Source organism: Catharus ustulatus, chromosome 3, assembly GCF_009819885.2.
Source record: "Catharus ustulatus isolate bCatUst1 chromosome 3, bCatUst1.pri.v2, whole genome shotgun sequence".
Taxonomy (NCBI): domain Eukaryota; kingdom Metazoa; phylum Chordata; class Aves; order Passeriformes; family Turdidae; genus Catharus; species Catharus ustulatus.
This window is the reverse complement of record NC_046223.1, coordinates 51,138,740-51,157,816: the sequence shown is the minus strand read 5'-3', so window position 1 is coordinate 51,157,816 and position 19,077 is coordinate 51,138,740. Positions and strand designations below refer to the sequence as shown.

Genomic DNA, 19,077 nt, shown 5'->3' with positions numbered 1-19,077 from the left:
TGGTGTGTGGACTGAGCTATAGATGAGTAGTGTTTGACATACGAAGGGTAGCATTCAGACCTACTCTTTAACAAGGGCTGAATTGTCTTCCAAGCTCCAGTCTTTATGAAAACTGTTAAAGCAAGCTTGTCATGTGTTGAGTGTAGCCTTGTTCTTCATGCTTTGTAATACATGGGCAAGCATAAAAAGACATGATTTCTACTTACTGGGCTTCTAGTTAGGCTTCCCTCTACTTCTGTCTTCCCACATAGTTTCAGCTGGTCTGTTCGGCTGGTCTTTTTATCATACATGATAAGAAGTCTAGGCAGCCAGCCAGCTGCTGTGGAACTATAATAGGGCCAGTGGCATGTACAAAATTTGATTACTGCTGTCAACACCAGAGAGAATAGAAGAGAGCACGTACTCCAGTCAGAGAGCTACTAAATAAATGGCCTGTTGAATTCAGTAGTAGTAGGAATAAGACCATCTTCCTCCTAATGAATGAAGTGATTTATTGGTAGAGAGTACACTAGTATGTTGGGTTCTGAAGTTAGGTTAAAAATATTTTTAAAAAGTCTTCCTTTGCCTTGTTCAAAGATTACTTTGACCAGAAATTTCTATTTCTCTTCTGTTTATCTGCTCTTTCAGTTAATGTATGGATTTCACACCCAATACTTCAGATATTCAGAGACCATGGTTTTGCTTTTAAAATTTAGCTTAAAAATATTCCTGCCATCCTAAAGGTAACTTCTTTGCAGATGGGTTCTAATACAATTACTAGCATGAAATAGTTTCCTATCTCGATTTAGGCAAGAGATGTTTGTTGTTTTATTGAAACACAGTGCAACAACCTCCTGCCCCCACTCTCCTTAAGTTAATAAATATTCTCAGTGAATATTCTTGTTGACATGTTGGATTTTTGAGGTAAAACCTGCTGTTAGATAAAAGTACAGTAATTTCACGACTATAAGGCGCACCCTTTTGACTAAAATTTTCCCTGGAACCCGGAAGTGCGCCTTATAGTCCGGTGCACCTTATCTGATGGACAAAGTTCAAAAAAATTGCCTACCCGGAAGTGCGAGCTGCGAGCCACGGGGGGAGCCGGCAGGGCCGTGGCTGCCAGGTGGAGGTGGGGCGGAGCAGGGGCAGGCATGCCCCGGCCCTGTGCAGGCGGAGCCGTCTCTACACAGGCACGCCCCAGCCCCGTGCAGGCGGAGCCGCCCCTCCAGAGGCACCCCCCGGCCCCGTGCAGGCGGAGCCGCCCCTCCACAGGCACCCCCCGGCCCCGTGCAGGCGGAGCCGCCCCTCCACAGGCACCCCCTGGCCCCGTGGAGGCGGCACGGCCCCTACAGAGGCACGCCTGGGCCTCGTGGAGGCAGAGCCGCCCCTCCACAGGCACCCACTGGCCCCGTGCAGGCAGCACGGAGGGGCGGCGGCCATAGCCTGGCCCCGGAGAGACAGCATGGAGGGGTGGCGGCCATAGCCCGGCCCTGGAGAGGCAGCACGGAGGGGCGGCAGCCATAGCCCGGCCCCGGAGAGGCAGCACGGAGGGGTGGCGGCCATAGCCCGGCCCTGGAGAGGCAGCACGGAGGGGCGGCAGCCATAGCCCGGCCCCGGAGAGGCAGCACGGAGGGGTGGCGGCCATAGCCCGGCCCCGCCGGATGCAGGCAGGCCTGGGGCCCCGCGGCACCGCCCCTGCCAGGTACAGGCGGGCCCGGGGGCCAATGACTGCCGGGTTGAGGTGGGGCCTTGGCCAGCAACCGCACGGAGGGAGCTGGGGGCGGAGCCTCGCTGCAAAAAAAAAAGTGCGCCCTATAGTCCGGTGCGCCTTATCTGATCTACAAAGTTGCGAATTTTGCCAACTCCTGGCGGGTGCGCCTTATAGTCCGCTGCGCCTTATGGTCGTGAAATTACTGTAGTTTCTCTGTTCATGTGGCAGCTGCTGATGGCAGGCAGAGCTTGAGATCTGAGCTTCTCTGGAAGCTCTGGTGCATGAATGATTTACTCAGCTTTGCTGATAGCTTCACATTGAATGAAGTTCAAGGGACTGCTCGAGTCAGACTGGTGTTTCTCCAACTGCTCTCACTGACTGCAATCATTTTGTCCTTTGAGAAGTGGTAAACCCAGAAGTGTTGTCGCAAACTAGCTGACTTGCTAAACTTGTGTTTATTCTTCAGTCTTGCTAAGTGTGGGTGGGCCTTATCTTGGAGTGGTGAGGACTAAGGTGAGGTAAGGTATTGGATACACGGAGAGCATTCTTAGGGAATTCAGACCAGTCTCATCAAAACTTCACGGAAGGAGCATGTAGTGCTGTTGGTGTGACTTCTGGCATATGTGCTGGTTTGTCTGCTAATTCTCATTGTTTGCTTGGTGGAGTTGGCAGTGTCTTTTTGTTGCTTGGGAATTGCTTGGCACAGTAAGGTTTGTATTTGTATTTACAAAATACATCCTTGCTTGTTTCTAAAACAGAAATCTTAGCTTTAAAACTTTTATTACCTTTCCACTTTGCTCTTGTTTGCATGGTTCACAGAAATGTTTGGATACAAATGTCTGATTTAACCCTCTGAATGTATGGTTGTCTTTATTCGTGGAAACAAAACTCCTTTTGTGTGAAGCCTTTCAGCCTTCAACAAATCAGTCACTGTCTTTCTGCTTTTGAAACTGATTTTCCTCTCTGGTCATAGTGCTCGTACTTATGTGTTGTGGTCAATCTCTTCTTGCGTTACATTGTCGTGACTACTGGAATTCTGTGTAGTTCAGTATCCGAAAGTGTGGAATATGGAGTGTCCTTCATAGCTACAATATTTGGAGACATCTTAATTTGGTTATAAAGTTGGCAACAGGCTTTTGAAGACAGAGGGATTTGATCTGGTTGTAAGCACAGTTTAAAGGCCCACTTGAAAATGACTCTGATCCTATCAATGGCCCTGCATCACCAACTTTGCTTTAGTGCTCCTTGCTCTGTCTTGTTTTGAATTACTGCACAGTGGAGAGGGCATGCCTAATCAGAGGTTTGTAATTTTGACTTGCAGATTTATTTGTGTAACTTCCTTTTTATGCTGTAATCCTATGTTTAAGATTTCTCGTGTGTTTTTGAAAGACCATTAAAAGATGTGGATCCTTACTTTGAAGAGTTCTTGTTTTATGTTGAATGTGTGAAAAAAGTGTTATAGTAATACTGCAAACTTTTCACAGAACGAATGCTGAAAATATTTAGGATTTTTAGGATTTTTAAAATGAGTATCATGTTTGACCAGAGAGTTTGATTTGAACAGAAAAGGAAAATTAACCACCAACTTTCCTATTTTTAGTGTGCAGAATTTAACTCGCCAGTTCTCTGAAAGCTGGAGTGCCCTCCTATTTTCATAGGGAGTAGCAAAGCAGACTATTTATCTGATTTTAAAGAAAAAAGAAATCTCAATTAGCTGGAAGTCTGTTACTTGCTAACATGTAACCTTTTTGAAAGTTTGTTTCCTGCCTAGTTTTGTCAGTCACTGTGTGGCTGAATGTGTCAAACCCTCTGAGGAAAACCAGTGCTTCCCTCCCCTTTGAATCCCAGCATGCAGTTCTTGCGTGGGTACTAACGTGTACTTCCTCTGCATCTTCACTTTCCTGTTATTCAAAGAGTGAGCTTGATCATGAGTTCTCAGACAGCCACAAAAGTTGTGTGGAAAAAGTGCAAGGTTGCTGCACCTCGGCACACGGACCGGCAGACCTGTTACGCTCCGCTGGGTGAGTGCTTCCCTGTGTTCTGAAGGCTGTGGCGGATGAATGGTCCAGCCATGTGGGTCTTTTTTTATCTTCTACACCTGATGAAAGCTGCTTTTCTTAACTTTGCAGAAGTTTATTTACTCTAACAGAGCAGGTCATGGAAGGCATGGCAGGAAACAGAGCGGGGCAAGGCTATTTTCTATGGCACTGCTCCATTGCAAGTGTTGTGTGAGCTCTGACTGCGTCACACCTGCAGCCGCAAGATCCTCTTGGTAATGCTGCTGTCGTGGGCTTCCCTTTCACCTAGAACAGTGACTTGTTCATGGCAGAAATTTTAACGTTGTTCTGTCTGATTGAAAGTCTTAATGTCCCCAGTTTTCTTAAATTATGCATTAGAGTGATTTCAGCATTTACTTGTTTTGGTTCTTTACAGTTCTGCCTAGCGTGCCTTCTGGTACTTCTGAATGTATAAACATACAGCAGCTCCTTGATGCCCCACAAGTTTTTTTCCTCATTTTGGTGGTATCTTAAGTGAGTATTATTTCCTGTAGTTTGAAAATAATGTTTTGTGGAGGGATTCTTTGGAAAAGAGGAAATTTCGAATATTATTCTTTCTTCTTCCTTTTGCCGTCTTTCATACCTATTCTGATTGAAATTTCATGGATTATCTCTTTTTTTGGCTAGGGCTGAATAACATAGATTGGCAAAGAAAAGACAATTTCATTACTAGTACCTGTGAATATGCTATGTAGATACAGTAATTGACTGATGGGAACTTTATTTTGTGAAATGGTGTCAGAACTTTGTGAAAGCAGAACCTGTTGATCAATAAAGAATTTGGTCCACTTGACTTATGATGGGGTTTTTTTGTTAGAAAGTGGGAGTCTGAGTATGGGTTTTTAGAAAGAGAAACTAAAATCCTCTGAAGATGTATCAGTGTAATGGCTAACTTTAGAATAAAATGATGGGCTGGGACGCTGATTTCATTTATGTTTACTTCTAGAACAATGAGGTGGATTTGGATATATGCCAGTTCAGCTGAGAGCAGAAACTTTTCCTTTGTGGCTCAGTCCAAACTTCCTTAAGAAGCTGACAAAAATGTCAAGAAAACTCAGTAATGTGAGTGGAGTTGCTTTTTACTGACTCTGGGGAGCTCTGTAAATTATAGGATGGAGAGATCTAGTGTTCTTCAAAATCTGCACGTATTCAGCCCTCAAGTGTGAGACAGTTGCAGTTGATCACTCTTGGAAGATTACCAGTAGGAGAAAATCAATCTGCTTGTTTTTGAACCTGGGCTGCTGTTCATGGAAGTTGTTTGTTCTGGCTCTGTGTGTATTGGTGTAGGCTTTTTGTTGACTATTCCTAGGGGGTTTTTTCCTTGCTTCTTTTTTTCTTATATTTTTAGAAGACCATAAACTTGGAACAGGAATTATAACCAGTCATATAGTTAACTGATGAACACTGCTGTTGTGAAACCTCTGAAATGTTCAACTGTGGTATAACAGGAGGGTCAATCTCTCTGAGGTTTTGTCTCAATACCTCAGGTCTTTTTAATGTGCAAGTGCCAGTATGTGCACACATTTAATATTTTGTGATGTTTGTGTGTCTACAAATGATTTCTTTGGCACATGCTCCAGGTGGCTAGGTTAAGATGTAAATCTCCTAGGTCAGTAGCAGTTACATGCTTGCTCAGGTACTTTATATGATTGTTTCTTAAAGCCTGTTTAAATCAGTGTTGAGCCCTCAGTTTTTAAAAGAATATAGATTGTGGCTGGTATCTTGCAGTTATAGTTTTTATTAATCAGGCAGTAGGACTTTTTTCAGGAAATTTGTTTCTGAACTGTTAAGGAAATTATAATTAAGGGTAGTATTATAGATTTGCTTTCCAAGCGAGTTGTAGACTCACACTCATCGTCATCCTCTCCCTTTTTTTTAAAAAACTCTGTTTGGGGGTTCTGAGGGAATTGTGGCTTTCAACACTTCTTAGTGTGTTGGAAATTGCACATAGGAGGGAAAAAATCTGAAAAAAGCTAGAAGGTAAGAGGTATGAAAGGGAAGATGAGGGAAAAAAACTGAAGGTAAAATAAACTGGTATGTGTGTGTGTGCAAGAGGACATTCTGAGAGGACAGGACTTTTAATGATGCGATACTGGAAATACTCAGGGAAAAATTGGGTGGAGAAGTTGGAAGGGGTGTGTATGTAATTGTTTCTTCACGTTCTTTGCGTTTCACAGGAATCTAGAATATAAATAACAGGGACACTTTTCAGTCAGCAGAGGTGTGACTTTGGCTTTTTTGGTTCTATACTTACTGTGAGAATTGGCAGGGACTGGAGGAAGGGAGATCAAAACTCAACCTGGTAAAGTATCTCATTGTAAGTGAATTCATTTGGATGAAACCAAAATGGGTAAGACTAACTTCTGTTCTCTGAAGCCTAAACAACACAACTAAATTTTGTCAGAGATTGATTTATGATCTAAAACATACTAAGTAATTTAGCTTATCTGGTGGGATGCCCTTCTTTATAACAGTCTAATTTCTCTTAATAACCTCTTAAACTCTCAAGCTGGTGATAGGCACTGAGAGTGTGGTGGCACTGGTAGGCTACTGGTACCCAACTGGAACCAAAGTTTATTCTTTATATAACAGGAAGGAAAAAAAAGGGATCTTGTTCTTTCTTTGCCTGTTTGAACAAAAGAGCTTTCTTCATTGCAGTTCCATCCAATGGGAGATAATTTATGTTCTTCTAGTAAAATTTCTGAAACTGCTCCAGGAAAATGATTGGGTTCTTTTTTGTTTATGTATACATACTCCAATGTTGAAGCATTATTTGATGTGATTATTTAATAAAATATTTTTTTCACCTCAATTGCCTCATTACCCAGATGGAAATCCCTCTGTCATTGGAGGGCAGGCTACTTAACCCATGTTACAGAGGCAGAAAAAGATGCCAGTTCTGTGAAACCTTCCAAAAGGGGTTGCCTTGTGGAACTTTTTCTATAAAATGTCAACTCCTGAAGCCAGTTAAACATTCTTCAGTAACTGAATAATCTATGTTAGCATCTTAGCATTATATGACTAGATATTGTTTTGTTATTTTATTCACAAAGTTGTCAACAGAAGCAAGAGATCAATTTGCATTTTGTTGTGTGAATTAATTGTGCAGCCACCATCCCAGTGATTGAAGTGAGTGTTACTTTGCAGTAGCAGTGACATGATTGAGGTATTTTGCAAACAGATAGTTTGAAAGCACATATTTTGAAATCCTGCATTTAGGTTCTGTTACTATTTGTCTCTCTGGAAATCTCAGAAGCACTAGGCTATAAATGATAAGCTTTCAGGTGGGAAGGTGTTTGTGTTCCCACAAGATATGTGTACTAATAGCAGCTTGAAATTATTTGAGACCACACACAAGCTGTTACAATAGTCAAAATAATATTTATGGTGTTGCTCATATTTCTGTAAACTCTGGTCTTATTAGTAGTTTAGTAGAGCTGTGTTGGACCTCAAATCTGTTTGATTTCAAACAACTCTAGCTTTTAAACACTTGAAAATTGTATATTTCCTTTTTGGCAGCAGGCAATGAAGTATGTGTTCTGAAATACATCATAGTTCTAAATAGAAACAGATTTACATAGTAATTACATCACATTGCCTTTTGGGCCTTCGAGGGAACTTATTTTCAAGATCTGAAAGACTTTAAAAAACCTCTTCTTATATGTATATATTGAACTATCCTAAATGCACATAGGCACTGAAAAAGTGGAGAATATTTTCTGTTGTGCTGCAGCAGAATCCCTTTTTCAAGCTGCAGCGGGGAGTGTTCGGCAGCCTGTGCCGCTGCCCGGGACAGAGCGGTGCCCGTGACTCAGCTCTGCCGTGCGGGGAAGCCGCGTTCCCTGCACCCGTGAATTGTCCACCGCCGGTTCACTTCTGTGTTCTCACTGAAACCTTGCGACCCTTAACTTGAGGGCTCCATCTGCTTCCTGCCCTCGTCCCTGGTGAATAGGGCAGGAATTGGCAGCAGCGCGGTCAGCTGTGTGACCTCATTTGTGTGGCGTCTGGGTGGAGCGCACCCTAATCTGCGCTAAGCGAGCAGCTGAGAAAGCGAATTGCGGTAATTCCCTGGCTGAGCCTTCCAGCGGGTGAAACCCGGCTTGTGCTGCAGGGCAAGGAGATGCCTTTGCTCGGACACTGGCTACGTGCGGAGATGGAGTTCTGTCCATGCGCTCAGAAAAGCAGCAAGTGATTCGAGGGTTCTCTGCAGAAAAGGGAAAATGCCATGTCCGAGTTCGTGCGGTGCAGGGCGGCAGTTCCAGCTTTGCCCTTGCGTCTGCCCGAATCAAAGCTGTCACACAAGTGTGTGAGTGGCAGCCCTTGCTAAGAGCTGACAGTCGGCAGAGCATTCCAGATGCCTTGTGAAGATGGAACCAGAACGGTTGTATCTTTCTCGCTGAATTTCACTGCATTGTGGATTTTGTACTCTGGCATATCTATGACATAGCTCCTCTTTATTGTTTCTCAGGGTTGACTGTCCTGGCTCTGATTAACGCGAAATTAAGGCCTGTGATATGATATGCCAACTTGGAGTACATAGGTCCTATCCCTGCCCATCCCCTCTTGTGCTGGTGACTGCTAACCCAGTGCTTTTGTGAGGTTGCCCCGAGCTGTCCCCAAAGATCATGGCTTCTCAGGACTGCCTGCCCTGGGTTGAAAGAAAGCATCCTGCTTGGTTTTATGGGCTGCTGAAATGCAACCTTTAATAATGTTTCTCTCAGCTGTACTTTTTACCCTGATAAAATTGTACAGCTCAATCATTTTAAGCTTCAGATTATTTTAAAAGGTTCTTAGCTGGTTTAATACCTTGTAATGCAGAATATTTTTAAAGCAATTTGTAAAACATTCTGTGCAGACCATTGAAATTAACTTCTGCTCCCAGCTCAGCTATAGTAAAATCAATATTTACTTGGCTTGTGTGACCAGAGTTACCTTATATATAAGGAAAACACTTCCACTGCTGCTTTTAAAGTAGCAAAGAGATAGATAGTAAAGTTGTTACTTTCTAGAAACAGAATAATAGACCCCCTCTAAAGCTACTCTTTCCCCTCCTAAAGTCCTTATACAGATTCTTTAGCCGGATTTGTCACGGGCACCCCTTTCTAAAAGGTTAGTTGCCATTTCTCCAGTTCAAATGAAGAAAGCAAATTAATAATGTTTGTTTAGTTACTGCAAATCAATGTAAGCTTGGAATTGAATATTTGAAAGCTAATCTGGATTTCTAAATAGCATCCAGATTGTTTTTCTGATTTTCTATAATGTAGGTTTTGCATTGTGTTCTTTTACCATTTTGCTACTAATTCGTGTAACTTTTCTTTCAGTGAATAAGCTTTAAGTTTTAGCTTACTGATGACAATTTGAAAGATAATACACTGTGATTCTTAGCATTGTGTACAATAAAGCCATAAAACTCTGTCACCTGATGTCTTACCATCATTTCCATATCTGTTGCCATAAAATCTCATGCAAGCATTCCTTATCTTATCTACAAGCAGTAACTGCAGTAGCTTGAAAAAAAGTTCCAAGTGTGGGTTACACAGATAACTTTCCTGTGGGAACATGCCTCGACCTTTTGTTTGCATGCAGGTAGAGTCTCCCACAGTGTTCAAGCTCATTTCTCAGTAATAAAAGTGAGAGAAAATGTAGTTGATCAACTTCAGTATGAAATGTTGATGGTGTACTGTGCTGTATCAAGCAAGTGCTAAATGTGCTGTACTGTTAAACGGAAGCAAGTATTTTATCCTTTCAGGTTTTGAGCTGTGAACAGATCTGATTATACAAAAATTGTTAGCAGAAAGAGTTGCAAGTGTTAATATCTAGACAGAATTAAACCAATCACAGTATGCCTCTTGTGTTTAGTTGATTTTGATGCAATTTCATTCCTGTCTCTAATATAGTTATGTGGTATATTCTTGATAACTGTCAGTTATTCCCACTTCAGTGCACAGTGCCAGCCTTCTGTTGGAGGTGCTTTTTGGTTTAAGTAATTTATCTGCCTGTCACTAAGGAGAAAAAAAAGTGCTTATTTTAACAAATGTTTTTTTTAGATTTGCATCTGAAACAGAAACCTAGGTATTGCTGATAATGCATGATGTTAACCTTCCAAGATATTTTGTTTTGCAATGAATTAAAATCAGAAAACAGTGCTATTTAACTCATTAGGATCAAATTTTAGTTATAATGAGCAGTACTGTACTAGACTTCATTGTATATAGAGCATTCACCTTGCTTTTCTGGGTTTTTTAATGTATTTGGTAGTTGGTTTGGTTTTTTTGTGCATCTTCTACTGTTTTTGTTAAAGTAATAAAAATAACTCTAAGAGTTTGTCCTCAGGAGTTGGGCTGGAATTATTTTATGGCCAGGTAAACTAACTTGCTGTCTTATTGGACATTCTTCTCTGAGCTAAGGGGAAAGATTTTTCTGTATAACTTGCTGTCAGTGTGCCTTGTTGCAGTTAATATTGTCTTTGCCTCTGCATAACAAGTTTGCTGTTCAACCGCTGTGGTGGGTTGACTTTGGCAGCTGCCATATGCCCACCCAACTACTCCCTCACTCTCCTCTCAATTGGACAGGGGGAGAAAAATAAGACTAAAAACTCATGGGTTGAAGTAGGGATAGGGATCTCACTTGCCAATTTGAACTGTGGACAAAGCAGAGTTGATTGAGGGGAATTTGTTTTAAACTTACTAACAATTAGAATACGATAGAGTGAAACAAGAAGGGAAAATAAAAACATCTATCTACCTGTCTCCATCTTCCCAGACTCAATTTCACTCTTTAACTCCCAAATCCTTACCACCGTCCCTCAATGGCAATGAAAAAGCCTCCTTATTTAAACTATATCTTCAGTTAGAATGTTTTTTGAGAGAGAAGCTGGATTTTCTCTGCAGACATGTGCAGTCAGCTCTCAGCAAGACTATGAGCTTAAAAACCCTATGGTCCAAAAATTTTCAGATGGTAAAAATAGACTCTTGGTCTAAAACAAACTTAAATATATCTGAAAATAATTCAAGGTTTGGTTTAGCAAATATGCTGATGTGGGAGCAGGGTTTGGCTGACAGTGTGTCCTTGTGCCTTTCTTTATCATGTGTGATTCTAAAACCTACACAAATGAAGCCCATGTTTGAGGCATGCAGATTTGCATTAGGTACTTGCATCATCTTAGAAATGGTCCTGACCAGCTGCTAAGCATGTGCAGTGTTTAGCTGCTTGTCTGTAAACGCAGCTCCTGCTTCTGAGGCATCAACTGAAGGAGCCTGCAGGAGCAGTGGGGCTGGTCACAGCAGCATCAGCAGGAGCAGTGGATGTTTCCTAGCCCCTTTTGCTCAAGTCCCAGCACAATGTTCTTTGTTCCTGCATGCTGCCCTGTCTCCAGTTCCCTCTGCATGCTTGGTAGCTGTCAGCCTCCAGAGGGATAGAGGATGAGTCAGATCTCAGTGACAATTCTATATTCTAACAACCTTGTCCTGCTCAATATCCTTGAACATTATGCACAGCAGTCATAGCAGGTAAATAATTAGCTACTGTTTTGACAGTGTGAATGTGCTCTTTTTTTTTTTTGTAAGATGGGAGGCTATTGGACTAGCCAAAAAAATTTACCCAGTGAATGTAACACCCCACATAAAACAGCCCTACCAAATCCAAACAGAATCAAACATGTATGTGTGTACAAATTATCAGTGGCTGAAGGAATTAGGAAAAATAAATGTTCTTCATCAGTTCAGTAGATTAGCATGCATCCCTACCAGGGCCATTACTACTTGTTCAACTCAAAATTGGATGTGACACTGTGAATAAATCTGTAGCCATCTTATCTTTCACAGTTTTGGCTGGGGGAGCTGAGCAAAGTTGATGCTAGAGTTGGTAGAAGTTCTTGCAAAATGACTCAAACAGCAACGGTTCTTGGGGAAATGCTCTACTGGCTTAGCACTTGCTCTTAAAGACTTTTGGGACAAATAGATAATCTCTGATTCTCTTGTTGTATTATTGACTGCTTTGCAGGGGAAGAATGCTCTCTCATGCTTAATAAATCAAGGAAGCTTTTTTCTTTGTTTCTGTCTTTGCATATTCATTCTCCTGTTGTGTTTTCATGACAGTATAAGTGAATTATTGAGCCTTCCTCTTTGCAAGAAACCAAATGTGCAGTTAAGAAAACTGCAAACTGAATGTGCAGTTAAGAAAATTATGTTGCCAAAGAAACTGGTTTGCTTGGGACATCTCCCTGATATAGGTAAGGGATAGTGTATCTTAACTTGCCACAGTTATGATTTTCCTGCTGCTCTAGTGGTTTGTTCTTTTGTGTGACCTTCAGCTTTTTTCCTTTTGTTATGCTTAAATACCGCTTTGAAGTTATTTGATAGATACATTTCATTTCTCAGGCTTGTTTTGGTTTTCCTAATCTTCTTATAATATGACACTTATGCATTTGTGCCTTAACTCTTAAGGTTGTCTTAGCTGGTACCTGCTTTCCGTCTGCATCTTGCTCCTCCCCAAATTCTTTTCTGCTGCCCTGTGGTTTGGTGAAGAACTTGTGTCATAATTGATACAATAAATACAAACACTCATGCTTCATTCTTGGGCATTCTTAGTCTTTCCTAATTCTTTCTTCTCTCCCAAGAATGAGTATCCTCACATACTCCTTTCTTACATGGCTTCTTCTAGTATGCTAAAATTAGAGAAAAAAGGTAGAAATTCAAACTTTTCTTGAAGATTTCAACTTTTTTTTTCTATAATGTTCAAGTCTAAGAGATGCAGTTATTACAACTGAGCAGCTGGAGTTCTGTGTCACCTTCTAATGCTCCCTTACTGAGCCCAAATTTCATTCTGCTTTTGAAGGATTAGAAGGTTGGTAGTCAGTATTAATTGCTTTTCCTTTTTGCAGCCATGTAAAGACTTGAGGAATAACATTGAAGCCTTGTGACATGAATAGAAAGAGTGGAACAATGTGACAAGACTAAAGTTTTTGAGCTTTTTGTTTGTTTAGTTTTTAGCAAGTTCTTGTTTTTATTGTATACTTATCTTTGCAGGGCTGCAGACAAGTCTTGCACATGTAGAAGGTTATAATTAAATGCACAGAAATTGAAATAAGCGTAAAAGGTTGCTAAGTAATGTTTTAATTATGCTAATTCTTTTGAGAGCAAAAATCTTCACATATATTGCTTTTTCCCCTGACCTCTTTAGAAGTCCACTCTGATTCTTCTTTTCCACTTTTCCCCTTTCACTCAGTTTTCACTTGCCATTTACAAAATTTGAGGCTTCTGTTTCTGAATAAACTGAAGTCTGCAAATGCCATTTTGTTAAGCCAGTCATGCCAGTCCATAGTTGGACTCCTGCAGGATAAAGCATGTCTGTATTGTCTTTTAAACACTCCCAGAGCGTTTCTTAGCTAGACTGTGTAACTTTGATGGGGGATCATAGCAGTATTTACTTAAAAGCATTCTATGAAGAAAAAGAAGACTGTATATCTTCTGGCTGCTTGAGTTACTCGTCAGTGTGTATTTTCATTTTCAAACCTGTTGGACAGTGATGATATCTCTTGTGCTGTTTGAGTAAGTAGCAGGTAGGTAGGTGACTGATATTTAGGATGCATTTGGCTCTGCTGCAGCAACTTGCAGATGTGTGTACAGCTGCAGGAATTCTTTCCTTTCTCCCTTTGTGGCAGGCTTCATGAATACGTGGGTTTTGTGAAGGGTCATTCTTCTGCCACAGGTTGCTTTTGTGTCGGTGGTGGACAGCCTGAAATGTGAACACTGTACTGCAGCTTATTCCATGATCTTCAGACAGCAGTGTGCATGAGTTGTATGTCCTCTGTGCATCCCTACTGCTGCTTCCCACTCTCTTGCTTCTTCGCAGCTTAAAAAACTTTCTCTTTTTTTTTTGGTGCTGCTACTCTGTTTTCTGGACAATAAAATATTGTAGCTTTTACAGAGTTGCCTTAATGTAGCAATGCTATGGAAAATTGAAAGTGGTAGTAAACATCAGTGAAATTAGAGATCTTCAGCTATGAAGATCTAATCTGTATTATATGAATTAAGCTTCTTATGTCATTGTGTGGGGGATAAAAATGGTGTTTGGGGTGTTTCTTAAAGTAGTTTTGTGACTTAGTTTTTAGGATTGTTGTCCAAATGAACAAACAGCTGTAGAAAAGTCTTCTAATAACTTTAATAATAAAAGCCGTTAAAGGTTTTCAACCGTATTTATATTACAGTGGTTTAAGATGATAGGTTAAAATGCAACAACTTAAAAGTTGTAGCAAATGTCATCAATCACATTGTTTTTGGTTTTACCTTGTGTGATGCAGGTAAAACTGTGAGAAATACTGAAGTTGTTTGTGATAGTGAGCAATGCGGAGTGTTGAAGGTAAACTTTTTTTGCTTTTTAATTTGTAGAAATTAATTTTTAAAAATTGAGTTAAAAGTACTTTCTGGATGCATTCCCCTCTTTTTCCCCACATCAAGTTTATAGTACGCAAAGCTAAACATTCGAAGGCAAGTCATATGATGACAGCGGCATCTTTTGGAGATGACCTTGTGATTTGTTCTGTTTATTTGACCCTGTTCATACTACCTGTTCTTTCTGTGAAGGTAATGTTATTGTTTCAGAAATAATAATCTCTCTTTTATTACCTTCATTTGGGTGTTACATTTATCTGCATAACCTGAAGAGTGTGGAATGCATTGTTGGGGATTTTTTGCCACTGAGCTTTATAGTTCGTGGTAAATTAAATGCATAATCTTATTGAGACTTTGACATTCTTATAAATGTATATGAAGTTAATTTGTTGTAGTAGCTTTCTCACTCAGAAGTGCAAAAACATGTTAAATAGAAAACATGCTTCTCTTAACTCTTTTGGGGAACCACATGTGTTTTTCTTTCTTTTGTAGGGGACCAATCTTTTTGTATGCTTCTGGGAGTACATCTTTGCCTTACCCCATTTCCTTTCTCCCCCTCATTTGACCTTTTACTCTGAGCAATAGCACATCAATGTAGACCCTTCACAAGCTGCTCAAATGTGTTGGAGCAGTTTGGCTTTGCTTCACCAGAGCTGTCTGATGCTTTGGAGTGTTTGTATGGGTAGGTCTGACAGAACTAATGTGTGCCTGGCGCTTTGGAGAGCTGGGCACATGCAATGAATGTGCTGAGAGGTAACTTCAGACTGGGATGTTGTACTGAATCCCAGCTTTAAGCACAGCTCTTGTTCTAGCTAGCTATGTTTATAGTATGCATTTTGGGAGACTGGGAAGTACTAGTTCAGTAAAACTGTTTGTGGCTAGAGATATTATTTGACACTACTTGCAAATAGCTTTTCTTTATGGGGTGGGGTGAGGGTGAGAGTGTCAAAGCCTTAGAAGAATTTCTCCCTTGTTTTATGTGACCCAGCAATGGTGATCTTCTCCTGGCTTTTTCTCAGGTGGCAGTTAAGGACTGATCCTAGTCTACTATGACACTGGAAAGTTATAAGTATTTTTATTAATTAAAAAGTATCAGACCAAGTGTTCTGAGGTCCAGGACAAATGATTGAATTGAGGAAATTATTATTTTGTATTTCATCCGACTATTTGCCATGCAATTGTCATCATTTTCTCATCATTGCCTGTAGCGGTGTCCACAGGTAGATACCATGTGCTTATACTTCTTCCACAAGCCCGTCTTTAATGGTGCTTCCTCAAAAATACCTTATTTTCACATTCTGGTTTGCAGTTCAGGGATCTCTTCAGGCATAAATTATATCTGTCTTTTTGTGGAATTAAGAGTCCACAAACTTGTCTCGGCTTTTTTAACCAATTTATACTAGTGTCCCCATTTTTCTTGTTTCACTGGTGGTTATCATCATTTTGGTCCTCAGGCTAGCAACATTCAGGCTGCAAGCTCCATCCTTGCTGAGGCACAGACACCACCTGTCTGCTGCAGGGACATTGACCTTTGGTGGAGGGCAAAACAAAGTGAATCCTGAGCCTGCTTATTGCCTGACTCATTAGCACTGGGAAGGCATGCAAAAGAACCCTCTCTGAAAAAGCACCCAGGACATGATTATACCTGTGAGTGTGACTGATCTACTGGAATAGTCATCAGAGGCAGCAGTACTAAAAAGACATGTTTTCATTAGGTGATCTTTTTTTGTTGTTTAGCCAGTTTCTACAAAAGTAAAGGTTATGTGTCTATTCCAAATTGTACACAAACCCACTTGATATGTTAGAGTGACAGAAATCAAACGCTACTTTTGCACAGGCTCTACCACAGTTTTCGTCAAGGCTTATCATTAAATAATAAAAACATCGGGAATGGGATGCAATCCTTTGCCTAAACAACAGGCAGCTGAAAACCTATGGCTCAGGTTCTGCCAAAGGCTTGGTAGGTTCGAACTTTGGTTGGTCTCCTTTTGACTGCTCTGTTGCTGTACTTTAATTGAGTTATGCAACAGTTTGGGTTGAAAGGGGCTGTAAAGACCTTCTAGTTCCAAACTCCCTGTCATGGACAGGGACATCTTCCACTAGATGAGGTTGCTGAAAGTCCCATCTGATCCGGCTTAGACCGCTTGTACTCTGGGCTACTTGTTCCAGTGCCTCACCACCCTCATAGCAAAGAATTGCTTCCTTGCATGTAATCTAAATATACTCTTTCCCTTTCAAACATTTACTCCTTACCCTGTCAATGCACTTCCTGATAGTCTCCCTCCCCATTTTTCTTGTAGCTCCCCTTTAAGTACTGGAAGGCTGTTCTTCTCCAACTGAAAAAACCTGACTCTCTCAGCCTGTCTTCATGGGAGAGAAGTTCCAACCCTCAGGTCATCTTTGTGGCTTCCTCTGGATCTGGTCCAACAGGTCCGTGTCTTCCCTGTGTTGAGGGCCCCAGAGCTGGAAGCAGTACTCCAGTGGTAGTCTTATGAGAGCAGACTATCTTCTCCAGTTTTTCTCACACTATTGGGAGTGGCATATCCTTAAGGTTATTTCTATATTGAAGTGCGAAATATTCAGTGGGCACATGCTGGTGGTCAGTGCTTGCTTGATTGCATAAATACCTAGTTTAATGTGTTCCAGATATTTGTCCTGCAGTTGCCAAACAGAACTTATGTACTTTCAGAGCAGTTAATCAGGAGGGGGTTCAGCTTTGGGGACTAATTAATGACTAAGCCAGGGAAGGAAATGAGAGTTTAATGAGGATATAGGATTAGCAGTGCTTCAACTTACTGCTGTTCTGATCAAATGATAAAAGAAAATCTTACGTTTGCCAAATGCCATAAGAAGGGATCATTCATAATACTTTACTCCAATTTCTCCTTTATTTTTTCTCCATTAAGATATCTCACTAAAAACACCAAGTGGCTAAGGCACCTTTATGACTGTTTCTTCTTAGCTCTAGAGGAAGAACAGTAATTTTTTTTGTGAGCAAAATGCTCAAAGGTCTACTCAACGTTTCAGTTTCTGCACAAAGGTGCAAAACCTTCCCCAGTGGTGCAATATTCCTTGGCCAGCAAAGGAATGTATCTGGGAAAGGAAATAATTTATCTCAAGAATGGGACTTTTATTGGTCCAAATTGTCTTTCACTTAATCTTCCTCACTAGGGCTGGATGGCTGTATAAGACATTTAGCCTTCTTTGGGTTGGTCATGTGAAGCTAAAAGCAGGCAAACTTATGGTTACCATTTCTGTAGTGAACTTTCTGGATTATTGTAGGGATAGAAATGAGAGTATTTGGTGTAGTTTGCATGAACTATTTTGGATTTAAATTGTTCAGTTATCCTGTTTATTCTTTTTGCTTCTCCATCTTTAGAGTACTACTATACTATGTGACTTTTAGGGGCTTCCTTTAAACCTTTTATGTTTCAGGTTTCATCTTAGTAATAACAAAAGTTAATAGGCTAAGGTAAATATTTTACAGGCATCAGTGACTGATCCTTGACAAAATAATGGAATAGCTAATGAAGCTCAGGCTTGACCCGTCTGGAAACAAAATAAACAATTTCTACTTTTTTAAACTTCCTTTGTCTATTTGATTTCTGCGAAGACTGATCTTAACTTTGCTGTCAAGATTAGTATGCAAGTTTCCCCCAGTTCTGTCTTTCAAGTGTTGCCTGCCCAGGAGCTGTAAGGGTGGCATCACTTGATATGAGTCTTAGTTGTGAAGAATTGAAATGTGCTAGTTAATTGTTATAAGCTGGACAGTAGTGTGTAGAATCTTTCTGTTACATAGTCTGTTAAGTAAAATTATTTTATTACTAAATGCTATGCTCTCGTGCCCTTTGAATGCTTCCAGGGATGGTGATTCCAGCACCTTTCTGGACAGCCTGTTCTAATGCTTGAGTTCCCTTCCAGTGAAGAAGCTTTTCCTAATATCTAGTCTAAATCTCCCCTGGTGCAACTGAAGGCCATTTCCTCTTGCCCTGTCACTTTTTACCTGGGAGGAGAGACTGAACCCTACCTGGCTGCAACCTCCTTTCAGGCAGTTGTAGAGAGTGATAAGTTCTCCCTGACCCTCCTTTTCTCCAGGCTAAACACCTTCAGCTCCCTCAACCGCTCCTTATAAGACTTGAGTACTGAACACTTCACTGTTGCCATTCACCAGGACTCAGTCCTGCACCTCAATGTCCTTCTCGTAGTGCTGGGGCCCAAAACTGGGCACGGCACTGATGACACCACACCTCAAATTCTAAGTACAGGGAGATGATCACTGCCCTGGACCTGCTGGCCACACTTTGACACAGACCAGGATGCCATTTGCCTTCTTGACTACCTGGGCATACTACTGCCAAGTTTGTGAAAAAGGAGCTCTCTTCCTTTCTCTGTAATTCCTTTGGGCATGAGCATATGCTGCATGTTCTTGGATGTGCTCTCATTTACTCAGTGCTGGTGATGCCGCATCTGGAGTACTTGGTCCAGTTCTGGGCTCCCCAGTGCAGGAGAGATGTGAATATATTGGAGTCAAAGCCATGATGATGATGGACTGGAGCATTTCTCCTGTGGGGAAAGACAGAGAGCTGGGAAAGTTCAACCAGAAGAAAAGGACCAGAATCCAAGGTATGCTACCTTGGCAGAGTTTATAAGTATCTGAAAGGACAGTGCAAAGAATGTTATTAGGCTCTTCCCAGGCCATTGAAAGGACAAGAAGCAAGGGGAGCAAACTGAAATGCAGGCAACTCCATTTATGGTAAAACCCTGTCCTGGGTTGCTCAGAGAGGTTTCGTCTGTCTCTGCAGATGTTAAAAATCTGACTGGACATGGCCTTGGGCAACTTGCTTAGACTGGGGGGTTGGATTAGACAAATGATCTCCAAAAACACCTTCTGACCTCTACAATGCTGTACTTTCTACAAAAACTCTTCAATCAAAATTTT

At 41.1% G+C, this 19,077-nt stretch overlaps 1 protein-coding gene across 3 annotated transcripts in view; it reads left to right on the top strand.

Moving 5' to 3' along the window:
- The window catches only part of UTRN (utrophin), a 350,247-nt gene that overhangs the window by 32,990 nt on the left and 298,180 nt on the right, over positions 1–19,077 (top strand). For 2 of the 3 annotated variants that reach the window (XM_033054306.2, XM_033054304.2), the window contains exon 1: positions 3,618–3,711. The exons of the other annotated variant lie outside the window; for it this stretch is intronic. In XM_033054306.2, the coding sequence (XP_032910197.1) occupies positions 3,618–3,711 (94 nt within the window). Of the gene's footprint in view, positions 1–3,617; positions 3,712–19,077 lie in introns of those variants that run through there. 3 annotated transcript variants of the gene reach the window in all.